The sequence below is a fragment of the Danio rerio genome, chromosome 17 (genome assembly GCF_052040795.2).
Source record: "Danio rerio strain M-AB ecotype USA chromosome 17, GRCz13ab, whole genome shotgun sequence".
Taxonomy (NCBI): Eukaryota; Metazoa; Chordata; class Actinopteri; order Cypriniformes; family Danionidae; genus Danio; species Danio rerio.
This window is the reverse complement of record NC_141037.1, coordinates 38,313,501-38,333,307: the sequence shown is the minus strand read 5'-3', so window position 1 is coordinate 38,333,307 and position 19,807 is coordinate 38,313,501. Positions and strand designations below refer to the sequence as shown.

At 35.4% G+C, this 19,807-nt stretch overlaps 1 protein-coding gene across 3 annotated transcripts in view; it reads right to left on the bottom strand.

Moving 5' to 3' along the window:
- impg1b (interphotoreceptor matrix proteoglycan 1b) overlaps nt 1-19,807 on the bottom strand; it is a 57,657-nt gene that overhangs the window by 11,400 nt on the left and 26,450 nt on the right. The window contains exons 12-17 of one of the 3 annotated variants that reach the window (XM_087290815.1): nt 19,561-19,650; nt 12,186-12,405; nt 10,445-10,655; nt 7,470-7,655; nt 7,156-7,339; nt 255-338 (exon numbers count right to left, since the gene is read on the bottom strand). In XM_087290815.1, coding sequence (XP_087146941.1) covers nt 255-338; nt 7,156-7,339; nt 7,470-7,655; nt 10,445-10,655; nt 12,186-12,405; nt 19,561-19,650 — 975 coding nt within the window. The remainder of the gene's footprint in view (nt 1-254; nt 339-7,155; nt 7,340-7,469; nt 7,656-10,444; nt 10,656-12,185; nt 12,406-19,560; nt 19,651-19,807) is intronic. The other 2 variants (XM_087290816.1, XM_087290817.1) reach the window with 2 other exon arrangements.

Below are 19,807 nucleotides of genomic sequence, written 5' to 3'. Positions count from 1 at the left end.
TAATGTTGCTTTATATCGAAAGGCCAACTTCAAAATGTGTCTCGCTTTAGTGAAACTAAATAGTGGAGTGCCGCAGGAAGGGTGCAACATTCCCCCCCAAAAAAACATCTCGTTTAATAATATTATTTCCTCTTCAGTCTGGTCGCTGGCATTTTGATGGCAAACATTTATCATGTTGACTGGATAAATGAAAATGTCGTGATTATTTACGTTCTCTGTGAACACAAAATTTGTTTGTTTTTACACCAACTTACCTCATTATGTGGTATATACTGATGGAAGTCAACCATTTCTGACATTAACTTTTCTGATCTTCTGGTGTAGAGTTGTCTGGGGATCTGGGAAAGGAGTGACAGACTCTCATCAATCTTCAAGCAGTTTTTTTTCATGGAGACTTGCCAAGTCTTGACAAACAAAGAAGCAAGGTAAAAACAAATTTTGGCACTGTACGATAATTCAGACTGTCAAAATATTGAAAAGCAAAACATCTGTTGCTGGAAAAAAATGACTGATTATTATTCATAATATCATCAGATTAGACAACTACAGATGCGCTAGTCTAAATGAGATGCAAAAGCCATGCATGCTGTCCGTTTTATCCTGAATCCACTTAATTCCTCATTCCTGAAGTTTTCAAAGTCTCTGAACATCGCTGACATTTTTGTTTGCTTGTTTGTTGCAACACATTGTGCTTGTAACTTGTTTAGAGATGCAATCGCGTTGCAGTTTTGAATCAATTTGATTATGAATACGTTCTATCAGGTTAACACGGAGGACACCGATGCATGAATTTTTGCTGACATCTTTAGTTTCTTCTAGATAAGGAAACGCTCAACAAACAGCTGATTCACCAAAAGCAACATTTTTATTTTTTCCTGAAGGCAGGCCTGTGCAGAGCTTCTGTGTAAATATAGCCTGTCATTGCTATCTCTTTGTAGTCCACACTTTACCATTTCCATGAGATAATGGGCTGACATTGGTAAAGTGTGTTACTATATCATTATGATCCCTCGGGTGGCCTGTTGATTTTGAATTTGTGGTTTTGGAAATTGTATGGAAACCACTGTATATACAGTATACTAGTATGATAAGTATAAGATTGGGGGTTGCTCAGAGTTTTTGCAGCCGATATTGACTACCGATTATCAAGCTTTATATAACTTTGCCATTGCATAAGCACAATTTTGCTCTAAATATGAGATCTCGGCTCAAGCAACAGAATAAATTAAGGATGCTGTGTACATGTAATGGTCAAAAGCAGCTTTACAAAAAGATAACAAATAAAACAGACAGAAAAAACTGGTAAGAACAATAACGATAATGCAATTTGGAAACAATACTCACATGTTGTAGCACTGTGGATGTATATACCGGTTTGTAAACTAGTGTGATTCATTTATGAGATCAGCCAGATCAGTGAGGGCCGATCGTGTCATGAAATGTGAATATCAGCCAATCGATCGGAGCATTGTAATTGTGACCTCATCTTACTTTTGTTGCTTATTATTGCATGATACAAAATCATAGAGAGACACAATATGCACTCATTTTGCTATAATAAAAGTTGAATTGAGCAAATATGAACCTGATCTCACGAGGAAATGTAACTATTTTACGTTTTGTCAGTTTAGTGGCAAATTCAGGTCGAGTTTTTAAAAAGGACATCACCCCTAAACTCAACTGTCATTTCTGGATAAGCAAATCATACTAAATTGTGCGAATCAGATTGTACAAATTTTTACGAATTAGCCACTTAATTAAAGTTACGAATTGCTATGAGATAGTGTTGGCATTTCTGACTTTCTAGTTATAATTCTGACTTTTTTTCTCTGAACATGATTTTAAGAAAAAAAGAAAAAAAAAACGAATCGTTAGACAAAACATTAAATTAAACAGTGGCTGAGAGAACTTATTTAAGAAAAATTTATTTAAATGCAATTTAAGAAAAATCATGCAATTACAAAAAGCGCCAGCAAATTAAGAAAAGATCTTCATCAGTTTGACAGATTTTGCTGCAAATTCTCACAACGCATGCACATAAAAAAACAAAAAACATGCGGCATTTTCTCACGACACAAACAATTAATGAAAATGTGCTGCATTTTTTCAAATAGGGCAGAACACAATGGGAATGTTTCAAGGGGACCCTAAAACTCGAGAGACCTGGGGCCTGTTTCAGAAAGCAGGTTAAGTTAAAACTTAGAGTAGTTTAACCCTGAAATGAGAGAAACTCTGGGTTTTCTGTTTCAAAATGGCAGGTTTGTTAAACTCGACAAAGCAGGGTAAGTCAAGCCTGTTTCTAAAAGAGAGTTAACTTTAACTCAGAGTCAGTTACCGTTGTAACTTACTCTGTGAATCTAACCTGGTCCGGAGCAGGTTTTATTCTCTAAACTCTGAGTTTCTGTTGGTCTCCTCCCCTTTTATAAAGATGAAGTGGTATTTCTCGCATTAGTCTTACATTTCCACACACCTATTTTAGAGCTCATTTTGGAGATGTGCATAAAAAAGATTGATGGAAACGTCATGATTCACATAACTTTTGAAAATACGCATAATATAACATGTGCATAACTGAGTAGGTTAAACTTTTATTTGATAAGATGCACATAAACTACGAAGTGCACTTAACAAATTACAGTATGTACATTAAAAAAAAAGGTTGGTTAGAGATGATGATGAAAATGTGTGAAAGGACAAACCAGCAGACTGAGCACACTGCAGAACATCTTAAATGGTGTTTTAGTCATTCTAAAATGCCTTTACTGTTTCAGTATTAGTGTATATTATTAATTACCTCCGAGCGTCTGGAGCGTGTCAAGATCTCCGTGTCTGGCTTCAAACGCCCCCACGTGTTCATTGTGTGTCAATTGTCTTCTTAGGCTCAGGTACATTAATTAAATAAAAAATCATTGATGCAGCTTCTTCTACCACAGTAAATTCTGTTTTTACTGTTGATATTTGGCGCAAGTTAATCAGGAAGTGGCGATTGTGTTCTCTTCGGCTCTTTGGATAAAAACGCTGCTTTATTTTTAGGCGTTATTCCAGTTTTGCACAAATTTATGTAATAGCCTATATTTTGATGGAAACACAGCTATTGCCTACATTTTTGTCACACACAGAACAAAGTCACATAGGCTTGTCCTTTTTTTCATAAATAATTAGCTTAACCTTCGACATGCATTGTTACTAGATTAATGGGATTATTATTCTGTCTAAAAATAATTTTATTACTGCTTACCTTCTAAATGTTATATCAACCTCTATAACTTGATCAATAAAAAGGCAGACACATAACAAGTGCACTGTTTAATCTAATAAAACTGATAAAAGTTTAAAAAGTATAAACGTCACACATTACATTACTTATTTTATTATACTTAAAATGTTTAAATACTTAAAAATACAAAAATTAAAAATTATGCATTAACTTGAGCAGCTGTTTTCCCATGCTGTCTCTGTTTCACTGATGGTTGCTTCATTTTAAATATATACACTCATATTTGCTATAACTTTGCATGAGCACATTAAGTTCAGCTGGAGAAAGAAATGCTGATCTCTTTTTTTAAGATGTTGCCATAGTCACTCGTAATGTCTGCGCTTCATTAATAATGCCTTTTTATAGTCACGGTGCGCGCGCTTAACTCTGAGTTGGTCTACTCAAAGTTGATTGACCCAACTCAGATCAGCTGTTCTGAAACCGAAAACTCTGAGTTTTTTATCTCTCGGTAAATCAACTCAGAGTTCAAGTTTAAACTCAGAGTTGTTTGAACCTCCTTACTGAAACAGGCCCCTGGCTATTTAGGTTAAGGTGATTTAGGCTAATAAAATACAAATAACAATGGAATCAGGATGTTAAAATAAACAACTCTAATAAAATAAAAAAACTCACCTTTCAAAGATCACCCAAAACTTCACTGAACAGTCACAGCACATCTGCATCAGACACAGTTTTTGGTCTCCTTGAAAGATTTATGTTGTGCTCTGTCCTTTTTGCAAGTGTGAGAAAATGCAGTGTGTTTTCATAAATTGTTTTTGTTGTGAGGAAATGCAGCACATTTTATAAACTTGTTTGCGTTGTGTGAAAATGCAGTGCGTTTATTAAAGTGTAATGCAATGTGAGGATTTGCAGTAGTAGATGTGCGGTCAAACAGATGAAGATTTTTGCTGCTGTTTTTCGTAATTGCATGTGTTTTCTTAAATTGCAGCTTGTTAAGCTCTCTCGGCCACCATACAAATGCCGTAATTTGTTTTTATCAGTTGCTCTTTAGTAATATACAAAATGATTGAGAAAAAAGTTGTTTTCAAAATTGATAATAACATGTATTTTGAGATCTAACTTGTCATTAAAATTATTTCTAATGAAACATGCTAAAAGTTAAATCACTTTGAATATTTAATTGAAATAAAAAACAGTTATTTAAAAATTATATTATTGTTTCATCTTGTTACTTTTTTACTTTGTCATTTAAATAAATGACTTGGAAAGCATACGGTAAGAATCCGCTTAAATCAATTTTCAAACTCATCAACAGTCTTACAAACGCCAAATTTTTAATCGGCAGGATTTTTAACAATATAGTGACATTTCAGCTGTTTGTTTGAGTGCCGAACTGTAGGCTTTGTTCACACTGTGCACACATTTACTAGAGTTTAGTCCTCAAATCTGTTTACTCAAGTTATTTTTGAGGTAGCTACAATTTTGGTGAGAGGAACAAGAATATTAACAGGAACACATTAGAGGGATCTGAAATGTCAATCAAATTTAATGAGCCAAACTTTTAAATTGTTTTGCAGTTTGTCTGAACAAAGCCTACATGTGAATGTGAATTTTCTAAAGTTCTTCATAACAGGAGAAGTTAGTCCATCCTCTTCACAAAATCGCTAACGAAGCACATAAATATGATTTCATTAGAAATAGGTAGATTGTGGATGTTAGTAGCGGTTTTGAGACTGATTTAAAAAGATCATTAAAGGTACACTTTGTAACTTTGTTTGTTTGGAATTACTAATTAAATAATAAGTGGGTACATCATAAGTTTGTCTTCTAAACCATGTTTTATCTACTTGACTGAATTTCTATGCCTAGTAAGTGTAAGATTTTGCAGGAAGATTATATTAAGACACACTTAATATTTTCTCAAGATTTTGTACAGTTTATTCTCACATGCTTGCTTCATTATAGTACACATACCATAAAGTTTAAAGCTAGTTGGCAAAACATTGTCAGTTTTTTTTAAAATCCCATTTTTCAAGCCAAAAAGGAAAGTTTCTGTAATAAAACCTGAATCAACATTTTTGAATAATTTACATTAAAATAATTGATAAATATTGACAATGTACTGCGAATCTGTGGAAGCACTTGTTGGAGATTTACTAGAACTGATTTTACAGGCAAAATATTCAGGAAATAGTCTGTGATTAATCACCCAGCCCTATTTGCTGTAGAGCTTTGTTGATTGTTTTTTTTTTTAATTTTTTTTTTAATTTTTTTTTTAAAGAACAGACTATATTGATTAGACACTTGGGGCCCTATTATACACTCGGCCCAATTAGGCGCAAGATATTCATGGCACAATTTGTTGCTATTCTTAGACCAACGCAACTGTAATTTTCATGTTTTGTGCCACGTTTTGTAAGTAGCAAATCAATTTGCACCACTCTGTTGCACTATTCTGTCTTTGTGTGCTGGTCTAAAAAGGAGGTGTGTTAAGATGCATTGTTGGCGCATTGCTATTTTAAGGAAACTGAAATAGACCGCAACATTGACCAACTAAAAGCTGGTCTAAAGTCCAGCAAAGAGTGTGTTAGCTATTTGCCTATGCAGGTCAAAACACTTACATTGCTTAATAGATTTGTCCACCTGTCGTTTAGATTTGTCCAACTGTTGGGTAATGGAGAGTATGCATCACCAAATTTGGCATAAGAATAGGACATGTGTTTGGATGTAACTACAGTTTTTTTTTCACCACACTTCATTATTATTGTTCATTGTTCAACAGTTAGTTTGCTGAAAATTAGAACTGAATTTTCTGTAGAAATTGTTTTGAAACAAATCTTTGCGCTTAACAAACAAAATTAAATATGTAGGTTAATAGATGTCTTCAGTGGAGTGAGTCCACTGTTTCCTTACTCAAAATCAAAATTAAAGGAGTAAAGGAAAAAGTAAAGAGGGTGAATGGAGGAGGCTCAGTCTTTATCCTCGCACAGATGTCTTGTTCAACTGTTTTCTCTCTAGTGAAGCTAGTTCAGTTTTTCCACTTAACTCCAAAGAGCAAATGCACCATGGTTTGACCCTGATTGGTTTAATGCACGTTATGATTAAAACACACCCAGAACTCATTAAGAGAATAAACGCAACCCTCTTAGACCATGCGCCACGGTGCAGACCATATTTTTTTGTGTGGATTCGGACATGCCCTTAATGCTTTTGTGCTATGCTCTTTAGACTTTGCACTTAGATCGTTAAAATAGAGCCCCTAATGTGTCAATCTCTCTAAATAGTTTTGCAACTATAAGCATGCACAATTATTTATCATCAATGATGATGTCGCAATTGTTTCTTTAGTAATATACGAGTTTCAGTTTGGCAGCCTCTCTGTAATGGTGTAAGCAGTTTTTTTGTCTTTAAGTGTTTTTCTTTGTGTGGTTTTGTTGTGTTTGCATATTCAAGTGATTATATTTATCACTGTTGTAAACATGCTGCTGTTTCTTACACAAATTTATTGAATGAATAATTCAATGAATTAAGACTCATTAAGGTGTTTTAGTGTAATATTTTAGTATCACAACCCTAAACAAGCCCAGACTAGTACGGAAATACTCGCAGCTAAATTTTGTTGAATGATTCTTATAAAAAAAAAAGTCTCCAAAAATACTGAGATATTCTTTTTATTTTTATCAACAACCCTAGTTTGTGACCTTTCCATTATGCGTGTTTCTTGAGCTTCAAAACTTTGGAGGATCATTAAACAGCAACATTCAGTCTTAGATGGCAATTTGTGTTATGATTTCAGGGCTTATATCGGTAAACCACAGTCATCTGCATAGAGCCTCAGAGGACTTCTTAACAAAAGCAAAATGCATGCAGTTTAGCGCTAGATGTCCAAACGTTACATAGTGTACCCTTAAGAAGACCACCTTGACTGTACACTTTACCTCAATACTGAGTTGTAAACTTTCAATTGAGCGAAATGTGCCTTGTCCTGATTGTTGTAAGGAGGCTGAGTCAGAGCTCATGGGACAGAGGATGCTCGACACATGTGTTAAGACCCCATCGTCATTCTCAAAAACTGGATTTACTCTCATAGTATTACCAAAGGGGAATGCAGATTGTGGACGTCTATAAGGCAAAGGAGATCAGGTCTTAACACCAACAACTTCAAAATGGGTCACCACTGCAGATCCAAATCTGTCATCAAAAAGCAAATGTCTACTGGTGGAGAGAAAGGGGGAAAGAAAAGCCTTCTTACACAAGTCTCATGCTCTTTCTGGTCCGTATACATTTCTTGTTAATGAAAATCAAGATGCCTATCACAGCACAAACTACTGAGAGGCTTCCCACCAGGCAGGTTACGAACAGGACAGGATCGACTGGCACAGACACCAATTCACTGCAGCGTTCTCCGTGATAGTGCCAGAATTTACCTACAGGACATCTAAGAGAACATATTAGAGACTTTAATTCATGTTGTGAGTACAGTGGTTGTTAATTGATTGTGCATGGTTTTGTTCAACCCATCTCTAAACATTTGTTAAACAATAGTGTTTAATAGCAGAAGTCATGCAGAAAAATATTATGATGGTTTATTGGATTCACTGTATAAGCAAAGTGCACCAAATACAAGACATTATCCTGCCAATCTACTGTAATTATTTGTGTCCATGAATAAGATTTAATTTATGTGTGCATATAGCTGACAAAAGTGTTTTGATTTCAGCTCGTGTAATATTTAAAAAAATTATTTACCAATAATTTGATGAAAATTAACAAAATATAACTATAAAACCTAAATGTTATGAGATATATTTATTGTAAATATGGTAACATAATGGACAAACCAACAACCTTTTGCTATAGACCTTTTTTTAATAAACCCATGTCAAATAATAATAAAAACCAGTGTCAAAATATAGATTATTATTAATAATTATTTTGTTCAGCGGTTTACACGTTGCAACATTTTCTTTATTATGCGAGTTTATCATTATTGAAAAGTTAAATTTTTGACGAAAATAAAACAAAAAATTTGCTAAATTTTATATGCTAAAACAATTTAATTTAAAAACTGTCAGGTTGTAAGTTTTAATTAGATGTCTTCGATTCTTTTTAAAGTGTAATACAGTTTGTATTTACATTTTTTAGAACGCCACTTTATTAGGTACATCATACTACTACCCCTTTTGCCTTATAGAATTGCCTTAATCCTTTGTGGCATAGATTCAATAAGGTACAGGAAATATTCCTTAGAGATTTTGGACAGTTGCTGCAGATTTGTAGGCTGCACATCCATGATGCGAATCTCCCGTTCTGTCACATCCCAGAGGTGCTCTATTGGATTGAGGTCTGGTGACTGTGGAGGCCATTTGATTACAGTGTCATGTTAAGGAAACCAGTCTGAGATGATTCACGCTTTGACATGGCAAGTTATCCTGCTGGAAGTAGCCATCAGAAGAGGGGTAAACTGTGGTCATAAAGGGATGGACATGGGCAGCAACAATACTCAGGTAGGCTGTGGTGTTGACACAATGCTCAGTTGGTAATAATGGGCCCAAAGTGTGCCAAGAAAATATGCCCACACCATTACAGCACCACCACCAGCCTGAATTGTTGATAGAAGACAGGATGGGTCCATGCTTTCATGTTGTTGATGCCAAATTCTGAACCTACCATCCGAAATGGAGACTCAACTGACCAGGCAACGTTTTTTCAATCTTCTATTGTCCAATTTTGGTGAGCCTGTGTGAACTGTAGCCTCAGTTTCCTGATCTTAGCTGACAGGAGTGGCACCCGGTGTGGTCTTCTGCTGCTGTAGCCCAACTTCCTTTAGGTTGGACGTATTGTGCATTCAGATATGCTCTTCTGCATACCTCGGCTGTAACGAGTGGTTGAGTTACTGTTGGCTCTTTATCCCCTCGAGACAGTCTGGCCCTTCTCCTCTGACCTCTGGCATCAACAAGGAATTGGCATCCACAGAACTGCTGCTCACTAGATATTTTCTCTTTTTCAGACCTAACCCTAGAGATGGTTGTGTTTAAAAATCCCAGTAGATCAGCCGTTTCTGAAATACTCAGACCAGCCCATCTGACACTAACAACGTGCCATGTTCAAAGTCACTTAAATTCCCCTACTTCCCCATTTTGATGCTCAGTTTGATCTACAGCAGATTGTCTTCACCATGTCTACATGTCTAAATGCATCAGGTTTCTGCCATGTGATTAGCTGATTAGAATTTTGCGTTAACAAGCAGTTGTACCAAATAAAGTGGCCGGTGAGTGTAGTTTTGTAGTCACCTCCCCTTAGTAAAAAAAAAAAAAAAGCGTTTTAGGTTTATAACAGCTTGACACTGGTGCAGTAATTTTAAAAGTAACAAATTCGTAACTCATTTTTATTTTTAGTAATCGATCCCCTTAAGGTTACAGTGATCCGTAATGTATGGATAAAATACTATAGTAACTTATTGTAAATGCTATAGTGTTTTGAACCATAATGTAGTACAGTAAAGTACTTCAATTAATTTGTTGTTTCAACTCTATAATTGCTATACAACTATATACTACTATATGTATGTATATATTATACTACAATACATCATAGTGTATATATAATAATAAGAATAATATAAATAAGATATACTACAGTATTTGTTAGTTTTCAGTTCACTGTAGCATTCATTAACAAAGTGCTGTAAATACTATACTATATATACAGTCTTAACACCCCTTACTATAGATAGGTTCACTTAAATGCAACTTTTAGGTGTAAATAAAGGACATGTGTAACTTTAACAGTGTTTTCTGAGTGATAGGCTGTTACAGTGTGGTACAATTTTTCCACAGCTCCTCTGATCTGATCACTCTGCAGTTGAAGAGTTCAGATGCAAAAAGTGCCATCTGAAATGTGTCCAAAATGAGCAATTTTCTCAGCCTCCCGTGTTTATGTTCAGTTATTTCACATTAAAGGCAATGCATATAACCTATTCTATGTCATAGCAGTAAAATTACACAACCTACGCGTACTCTAGGAACCTGAAAAAATGCTTATTGTAGAAGAAAATTTTAGACGGCACTTAGAGGTTTTTGCATCTGAACTCTTCAGATGGACACACTTTCCTCATGTGAATTAAGTTTTTCTACATCTTTGCAATCTCCATTGGAGTGAATAGATTTGTAGCTTACAATTTTGCTAAAAGGAGCAGCAGTTTTTTAGAAGCTAATGTTGACGCACCTGCACGTCGCTCCGTGTCCTGGTATAATTTCACACAGTCCTCCATTCAGACAGTATTCCGGCTCCAGGTCACAGATGCTCGTGCAGGGATCGCCGTCCACCGTGCTGTAGCCTGGGTCGCACAGACACTCGCCCTCTTCTGTGAGTGTGTTCACCACGCAGCGGGAGAACTCATTACACGCCATAAACTTACAAGGGTCCGCATGGTCAGCTGGATTAGACAACGAGACACGTAATTGGCTTTATATACTAGCAGCCAGGTGCATCAACACATGCTTAAAGACTTAATACAGGTGTGGTTTATCCTTTTACGGTAATGTGAAGTCTTTTGATTACTCTTCATACTGGCAGAGTTTTAATGCTTAAAGTACTGGTGGGATGTGCTAATGCTACCACTGTATTCATTCATTCATTTTCCTTCGACTTAGTTTCTTTATTCATCAGGGGTCGCCACAGCAGAATGAACCGCCTACTTTTCCAAAACATGTTTTACACCGTGGATGCCCTTCCAGCTGGGAAACACCCTACACCTACATCTACTTGTAAGAGCACTGTAGAAATAAACATGAATTTAATTAATAACAATAATAATATATTATTATATATTTAATAATAATAATAATTAAATATATTATTATTATTATTATTACTATTATTAGAGTGATTTCTGAAGGATCATTTCACTCCGAAGACTGTAGTAATGAAGTTGAAAATTCATCTTTAAAATCACTGGAATTTTTTTTTTTATTAGATTCTAAACAAATTTTGAACAGTTATTTTATAGTGCAATAACATTCTTCATCTTTACAAGTTGTACTGTATTTTTGATGAAATAAATGCAGCCTTGCTGAGCAGGATAAGCTTATTTTAAGACATTTAAAATTGGACTGACCCCAAACTTTTGAGCGGCAGTGTACATTTCTTTTTTTAAATAATTTTGTTTTCATCTAGCCTTAATAAAACCACTGAAATATCACACTCTTCCCAGAAATTATGTAGCCTACAGAGGGCAAAGAAAGGGTAATTTTGGACAATGACTATATCGGCTAAACAATTTTGTGTAGCCCTAAATTTTATAATACATGTCTTTATTTTTGGCATTTTTGTCTTTATTGTGATAATTTGACATTTTAACCTCATAAATAAAAACAGAATAAAGGGAACAACTGCAAAATAATGTCTAGTTTTTGTATGTGTCTGTGGTTTATGTTTAGTTAACCTTGAAAATGCTAAATTAAATATAAATATAATATGTAAAGAAATGCTTTTTTCCGATTTTTGTCAATGTTGCATCATTGATTAAAATATTTAATTGGTAATAAAGCATAGATTAACAATAGATTAAAATTGTCTTTTTTTTGTTTAGCTTAAGTCTTTGTTTTGATATAATATGGTCCTTTATTCCTATCAAAAATAATCAAAAATCACTTTTTTTTTTAAAGAAAATGTTGGTGGTGAACAGTTCATATTCTTCTAAACATTTTTTTATGACCTGTATGATTTTGTGGAACAGAAAATATGTTTTGAAGAACTTTTAGACCCAATTGACTTTTATTGTAATAGATGAAAAAGCCAATTGAACATTTTTGAAAATAATAATTAAGCTCTTTGTGTTCCAGAAAGTCATACAGGCTTGGTACAATATGAGGGTGAGTGAATGAGGACAGGATGTTACTGTTTTGAGGGGCAAACTATCCTTATAAAGGAACATGTTGACATTTCTTTTCTAAACAGTCCTTACCTGCCTCCACATCCACTGATTGGGAGTCAATTTCCATGTTCAGTCTTTTAGACGCCGCATTGCAGAAATCCTCAAGCACACACTGCACCGTCTCAGTAACGTTGTATGGAACCGGTTTGTTTAATGTCATCTTGCTGTTTACAACCACACTGCCATTCTTAAAGTTCAGAATCTCCAACTCTTTAAATCCGGTCAGGTTGGACTGGAGATACGGCAGAAGCTGTGGGGGGGGGAAGTAGAGATTAAAGTCAATCGAGTGAGTTTGGACTCTTTCATCATTGCTGACTTGTGCAGACTGGTTAATTGTGCATGAACGTAACGCAACTCAGATGAAAAAACGTTTGAGATTGTCAATTCTGAAGCAATTCCCCTCAATTCCTCGAAACTGAACGATTTTGGCAGCGTGTGTGTCTCTCATCCTATTACAATATGCTAAATCTTCTCGATGCTCATTTCACTCTGCGTGAGGAGGGCCGGTTAGAGATAAAGACAGTTGTTCGAGAGAAATAGGGCGTAGCAGCTCAGTCATTCATCTCCGCTCAAGATTTCAAGAGTTTGATTGCAGCAGTCACACAAAAGATGGAAGACGCTATAGAAGAGTCACATAGGATATTAGCATTTCGCAAATCGCTCGGATTTAAGTCAAATATTATCCAATTATACTCCATTGTGCCGCTACATTTTCTTGCTTAATGGAGTCAATTAATATGAAAATAGTATTCATCTTTAATGTAGTAATGAATAGATAATGAGGAATCAAAGCGTCAAGTTGCCTCAAATGAACATTCTGTCGTCATATACTCATCCTCATGTCGTTCCACACCTGTATTCGGAGCATAAATGAAGATATTTTTAATGAAATCTGAGATGTTACCATTCCCCTATTGAACACCTATTCACCCCCAACTCTAAGGCTTTTGTTCATAAGGAGATTAAAAAAATGACTGCAGATTAATTTAAATCTCCTAAGGAGTTGTAATGCTTTGTAGTATTAAGACTGTAACCAGTGAACAGTCTCACTCACTAATAATAGCATAGAATATTGTTATTTAAACACACAAATTTGTTCTAATGTTTGCTCTGCTGTGCATTTTGAGAATGCTTTGTGGTTGACTGAATGCAAGACTTTTGTCATTTTCCTAAAAGACATCCAAACTATCTTAGTTTAAGGGCTTCCTTTGCCCTTATCCTTTAAAAGGCAACTTAATGTAAGCTTATTAATATAGTAATTACCTTTTGTACAGTTTTAGTTAGGTTTTTGCTGCCAGTTCAGACAGTTAAAATTTGTAGCTTTTTTTTGTATAAATGGTCCCTGTGTTTATGTACCATAACTGGCTTGTTTGAATTATGTGCCAGTTTAGATGTAACCAGCTTGTTCTTTACATGTGCCAATGACAAAATGTAAGTTTTATATAAGACACTATCCCCGAAGGAGTGGGAAAATCTTGCCTGAGTGCAATTTTTTAGTTTATTTTTTTGTCAGACTACTTTAAAACATTGGGCAATTTGAAGCTGAACTTCATCAGCTCAACAGAATTGCATTTAATTATGTAGCTCTACCTACAAGTTGTTTGAAAGGTGTAGATAATTTTACGTACAAAATAGTGTTGACATGATACTGGAATTTGGTACCGATTCGGTACTGAAATGTTAAAAGCCCATGTCTGCCATTGAGCACGTTCTTTAAGAGCGCTGAATTGCCCTTGTGTTCACATGCTTAATAGAAATGATTGGTCGTAAAGGTCATTAGTTCATCGAACTCATCACTGTTTACTGAGTGTAATCACAAATACAGGGACACTGGAGTGCTTTAAAGTCATGATTTTAAAGAGTGGATCGCTTGTATGTCAGCTTATAGAAAAAACAGCTGATCAACATGACTTTGAAATGCACCTGTGTCCTTATATCTGTGGTTACACTCAGTTAACGGCGATGTGATCCAATGACCTTCACGGCCAATCACAGTAATTTCTGTTGAGCATGTGAACACAATGGCAAATTAGCGATGTTTAAGCTACAGCGCTTAAATGTTAGCGGAAAATGGATGTTTTTAAAATTTCTGTACCAAATTTTAGTATTGTCACAACCCTAGTACAAAGGTTTTTTTGGGGGTTATTTTTATCAAACAATTCGTCAGCTTCATAGGTTAACTTGTCTTTAGAATCAGATAATTTGCAGGGCTAAGAAACTGTACAACTGAACATTTGTTAAATCCTGCAGCGCACATCTCACATTTTTGTCATAATATTGTGAAATCTTTTCAAATACTTCACGTCAGTCAAAGTGACAAAAGTCAGCAGAAGCTTGAGGTTAAGCACTGTGTGTGCTGCTCTGGTTGAGCTCTTTAAGAATGTATTGGTACACTAAAGGCGTACTCACACTATGTACAGTTGCCTTGAACCAGGCCAAAGCACGCTTGTCCCACGATGACCCGCACTCGCATACATTTGGGTCTGGGCACGCTTAGGTCATCGATGATGCACTGCTCAGAAAATGCTTTCGCTCAGCAAAGTGGAGATTTCTTTAGTTATATCGCTTTAGTCATTTGATATGCAGTGACATGCAGTCAAATATTTCGGCGAACAGATCAGCCACTTTTGACGCTCGTAAACAATCAAATGTGCAGCTGTCATGCAGTGAGGGGTTTGCTTCTTTAATAAACTATGACAGTTTGTGTTCATTTAACAGTTAGAATGATTCATTAATCCATATGAAACAGTCCCTTAAAAGTCATGTCTCACTTTCAGTTTCGGGCTCAGGCGCATTTTGCACTCAAACACAAGCTTACCGCGCCAAAACCCAAGTGAACCGTGCTCTGGCACACCTCATCCAACTGGGCCAGGGCCGGCCAAGTAAACTGTGCCTGAGCCCAATTAGGAGCACTCACACTTCTCAAACAATCCGGAAAACGGGCCTGGGCACGGTTCGGATATAGTGTGAGTACGCCCTAAAACATATTTGTGATCCTGCAGCCTCTGAAAGGGGTGGGGTGAGCAGCAGCTCATTAGCATTTAAAAAGATATTAATAGAAACGCCTTGCTGTAGATTGAGATGTTAATGCAATTGATGGGGTAAAATGTGTGTGTTTTTAATTACATTACCGATTAAAAAATTTACCCAAAGTTTAATTATAGATTTTCATTAAGATCTTAAAGAATCATATCAACTTGATAAAGTAAAATGTGCACCGGATGTCACCTCTAAGCCTTTTTTTATCACTCTGGTCAAACTTATGTCTCACTAAACCGATGCGAATCTACCAGATGCTCAAGTAATGACAAAAGTGTGATTCATTAACCTAGTTTAAACACAATTTATATAAATTAGGTATGTATATCTACATCATTTTTAAAATAAATCTTTGCAATCTCTTGAGAACTTAGGTAAAACATTCAAACAAAAGCTTCTATAGATTATTTTGGTGTTTTCACAAACATTTAGAGTTTAAAGTGAAAAAAAAAACACTCAATGCAGCGGAGGAAGATTCTCAGATTTCATTAAATATATCTTCATTTGTGTTCTGAAGATAAACAAAAGTCTTATGGGTTTTAACAAAATGAGGGTGAATAAATGACAGAATTTTAATTTTGGGTTTAACTAACCCTTTAAGAATCAAACGACTTAAAAAATATTTTCAAAATATATAGTTTTAAATTTAAATAAATTTAAACTGTCATCATCATAATGACAAATGAAACAAGAAAGCCATCTGATGTATATTATGGCCCTTCTTAACCTTTAGAATCTGTTACGTTATTATGTTATGTTATTATTATTATTATTAGTGAAAACAAGAAGTGTAATGAAAGTGTGTCTCAGGATGATGTCGTATTAACTACAGCAAGTAAGCGCACCTCTTTATAACAGCAGGTAATCTGTATTAGGAGGTAGACCTGATCTGCCAGTCATGATCAACCTCTCACCTCTCGGCCAAGAGCCAGGGCAGAGCAGGTGTTATTCTTCCCCGCAGGACACACGGTGACTCAAAGCTCAGCCTCAATCAATGTTACTGTCTAGCTGATGCCATGTCATGACCTTTGATTGCCATCACAGGACAGAAGGAATCAACTAATATATATACAGCAGAGCTCATTTCTAAACAGGCTAATAAATGAACAAATTAGCACAGACAGCAGCGTTGTAGCATATCCCTATTCTTGAATACTAGCTCTAACATTATGCTTACACTTGTATCTACTGGTTTATAGGGATCTCTTTCAGTGCTGTTCTGTTCTATAAATTGTGATTATCAATTTTGAACATATATATGTAAATCAAAATGCATTCTTTTGGTTCTCCATGTCCAATTGCGATGGTTGCTACACAAACCAGTAGAGACAGGAGTAAATGAGCATACTACAACACGGAATCAATACAAACCTAGTTTAGCACTAAAATATTACAGCTGTCTCTACAAAAGCTACCAAAAACGTTGAATTATAAATGGGCGAATCGCAGTGGAAAAATCAATGCTCCTTTTGCTGAATTTAGAGTCGAACGTAAATATCTAGAGGTCATGGAGTTATCCTTTAAAAGCCCATTTATGAATCAATGAACTAATTTTATGGCCATTTTCTGCTTAGATACTTACCAGAGAAGCTCCTGGCCAGATTTTTAGTAGTTCATGTGATAATCCAAATGGTTTCACAGTACTAGCATTTGTCACAACACAGTACTAGTTTAGGCAACCACTTATTGGAAATGGAGGATTCTAATAAATATCCAAAAAATGAAAAACATTATCTTACAGAACAGAACAAATTCATTAGAGATATAGTGAGTCCCTACACATTTGGAGCTTTCAAGAGGGTGACTATAATCTAAACGGCATACAAGAAAAATAGGGAATAAAAATTATGCTATACTCTAACAGGGTGTCCGCGGGGTGTCTTAAAAAGACCTCAGTGAAGTTGGCACCCAATAAAAACAAATAATTCCCAAAACTATGCCATTCATTTGTGCTATGTTTGTGCTGATTTATGCCGCAAAAACGAACATTAGTGCTGGTTTGGGCTCTGAAATATTAGGCATTATTTTTTTGACCGTGTGACGTCAGTTGCCACCCCATGTTGCTCAAATCACTTCAAATCAGAACAGTGCTGGTTTAAGTCATTAAAACAAATGGGGTCTTTGTTTTACTCGATTAGAAGTAACCAAAATATTTTGGGAGTCGTGACGTCACTCTCCACAAACCAGCACAAACGAATAACACCAGTTTTGTGCAATTTAGAAAACCCGGGATGGAGAGTGACATCACGGCTCCTGAAATATTTTGGTTCTTTCTAAACAACGAAAATAGATAAAATGTTTGTTTTAACTGCACAAACCAGCACAAATCCAGTGCAAATGAATGACACCAGTTTTGCGTGATTTAGAAGAAATGTGGTGGAGAGTGACATGCGGCTCCTGAAATATTTTGATAAGACAATATCTAAACAATAAAAATAGAGACAGTGTTTTTTGTTTTTAACAGTACAAACCAGCATAAGTTGGGCACAAACGAATGACGCTAGTTTGGTGCGATTTAGAAAAAAATGAGGTGGAAAGTGATGCTGCGGCTCCCAAAATATTTAGATAAGGCAATATCTAAACAATAAAAATAGATACAGTATTTATTTTATTGGCACAAACCAGTACAAATCGGGCACAAATGAATGACACCAGTTTGGTGTGATTTAGAAGAAATGGGGTGGAGAATAACTTCCCGGCTCCTGAAATACTTTAATGAAGAAATATCTAAACAATAAAAAAGATACAGTGTTTATTTTAACGGCACAAACCAGCACAAACGAATAACGCCAGTTTTGTGCGATTTTAGAAAACCTCGGGTGGAGAATTACAGCACAGCTCCATAAATATTTTGGTTATATATAAATAATGATAATAGTGTTTGTTTTAACGTTACAAATCGGACACAAAAACGAATGACACCAGTTGGTACGATTTAGAAGAAGTGGGGTGAAGAGTGACGTCACGGCTCCCAAAATATATCTAAACGAGGATAACGGATACAGCTGATTTAAAGTGATTTGAGCAACATGGGGTGGAGAGTGACGTCATACGGTCAAAAAAATAATGCTTAATATCTCAGACACCAAACCAGCACAAATGTTTGTTTTTGCAGCACGAATCGGCACAAACATAGGAAATACAAATGGCATAGTTTCGGGAATTATTTGTTTTTATTGGGTACCAACTTCACGGAGGTCTTAAAGTATTAAAAGTATAAAAAGTATTAAATAGTCTTAAATGCTATTTTGCATTGCTGTTATGTAATATTATTTTTGATTATGCAATGTATGGTTGTATGCTAAAGTTTGTCTGGTATAAGTCTGTGAATATCAGGATGCAGTGTAGTTTATGAAATCAATGAAATCCTACTAGATTTGACATCCTGCTGCTTTGTTTACTGCAGTCACCAAAGCAATACCATTATTTCTACAGTTTTATAGGCACTGCCGAATTAGCTAGATTCATCAGATTTTTATTCAGTGTATGAATAATGTTTTAGTTTTGGATTAATCTCTTACATTAATATTTAGTTAATATACTGTAAATTAACATCTTGCCAGTGTTTCTGGTTGAAAGTGGTTATTAGGTCTTAAAGTATATGGAAAGAGTCTTTAGAAAGATCTTAAAAGGTACTGAATTCCCCTCTGATCCCTGTATATACTCTGTTAAATGCACATGTAGACCTCTCAGGTATAGATTAATATATTTTTTTACAGTTGTATTACATGCACCCAAAACCATTCACAAACAAGCAAGAAAAGCAGCTACTTTATATCGGTGTGTGCTTTTATTACAAATAATTCATTGAGCTGTCAATTTTAAAATCAACAACAACAAAAAAAGTGCTTTGTCATTGACGTAACACTGTAATAAACAACATTTGGAGACTGATTACATTCAAGGACATGTCTCACCCAAGTACAATTCTAAATCATTAGGCTGCCTAACCAACTAGAAGCAGTTCAGAGAAACAAAACTAGACAGCAAGACCCTGAGGGATTGTTTTTGGGGTTTTTGGCATTCTCTGTGTGTTTTTGGTATTCAAATTCAGGATTGTGTTTAACACAAAACAAGAAAAAACATATTTACATAAATACAGATTTCACATTTGGTTAAATGTATGCTATGCACATTAATCTTAGTGTGCTGTGAAACCAAAAACATTCATAGAGCAATAAGGCAATGTTAACGCTGTCAAGAACTAAACATGTAATAATTACATGTTGCAGTTAAAGCAGAAAAGCCATTGAGTGAGCATTTAGTTTAGGTTAATGCTGGTTAGCGAATATTGCTTGTTGATTAGCAGTTTTGATTAGTAAGTTGTTAGACAAGAGGGTCAAATTTTGTTTGGTAGTGGATGTACCGGTATTGAGGCTAATGTCTTCTGTTCTCTGTCAGGTACTTGACTAGAGGCCTCTGGGTTTGTTGAGTCACTTGGTTCGGAGAATTGTCTCTAGTTGAAAAAACAGGATATTACAAGATGTAATCTGAATGAAAACAACAACACTAAGTTGTGAACCTGTAATATGATTGGCCAAGAGCTTTTCCGTTTCACGTTTTTAATACTCTTGTCCACTTTGTATATGAGTGGTGCAGAGTGAAAGTGGAGT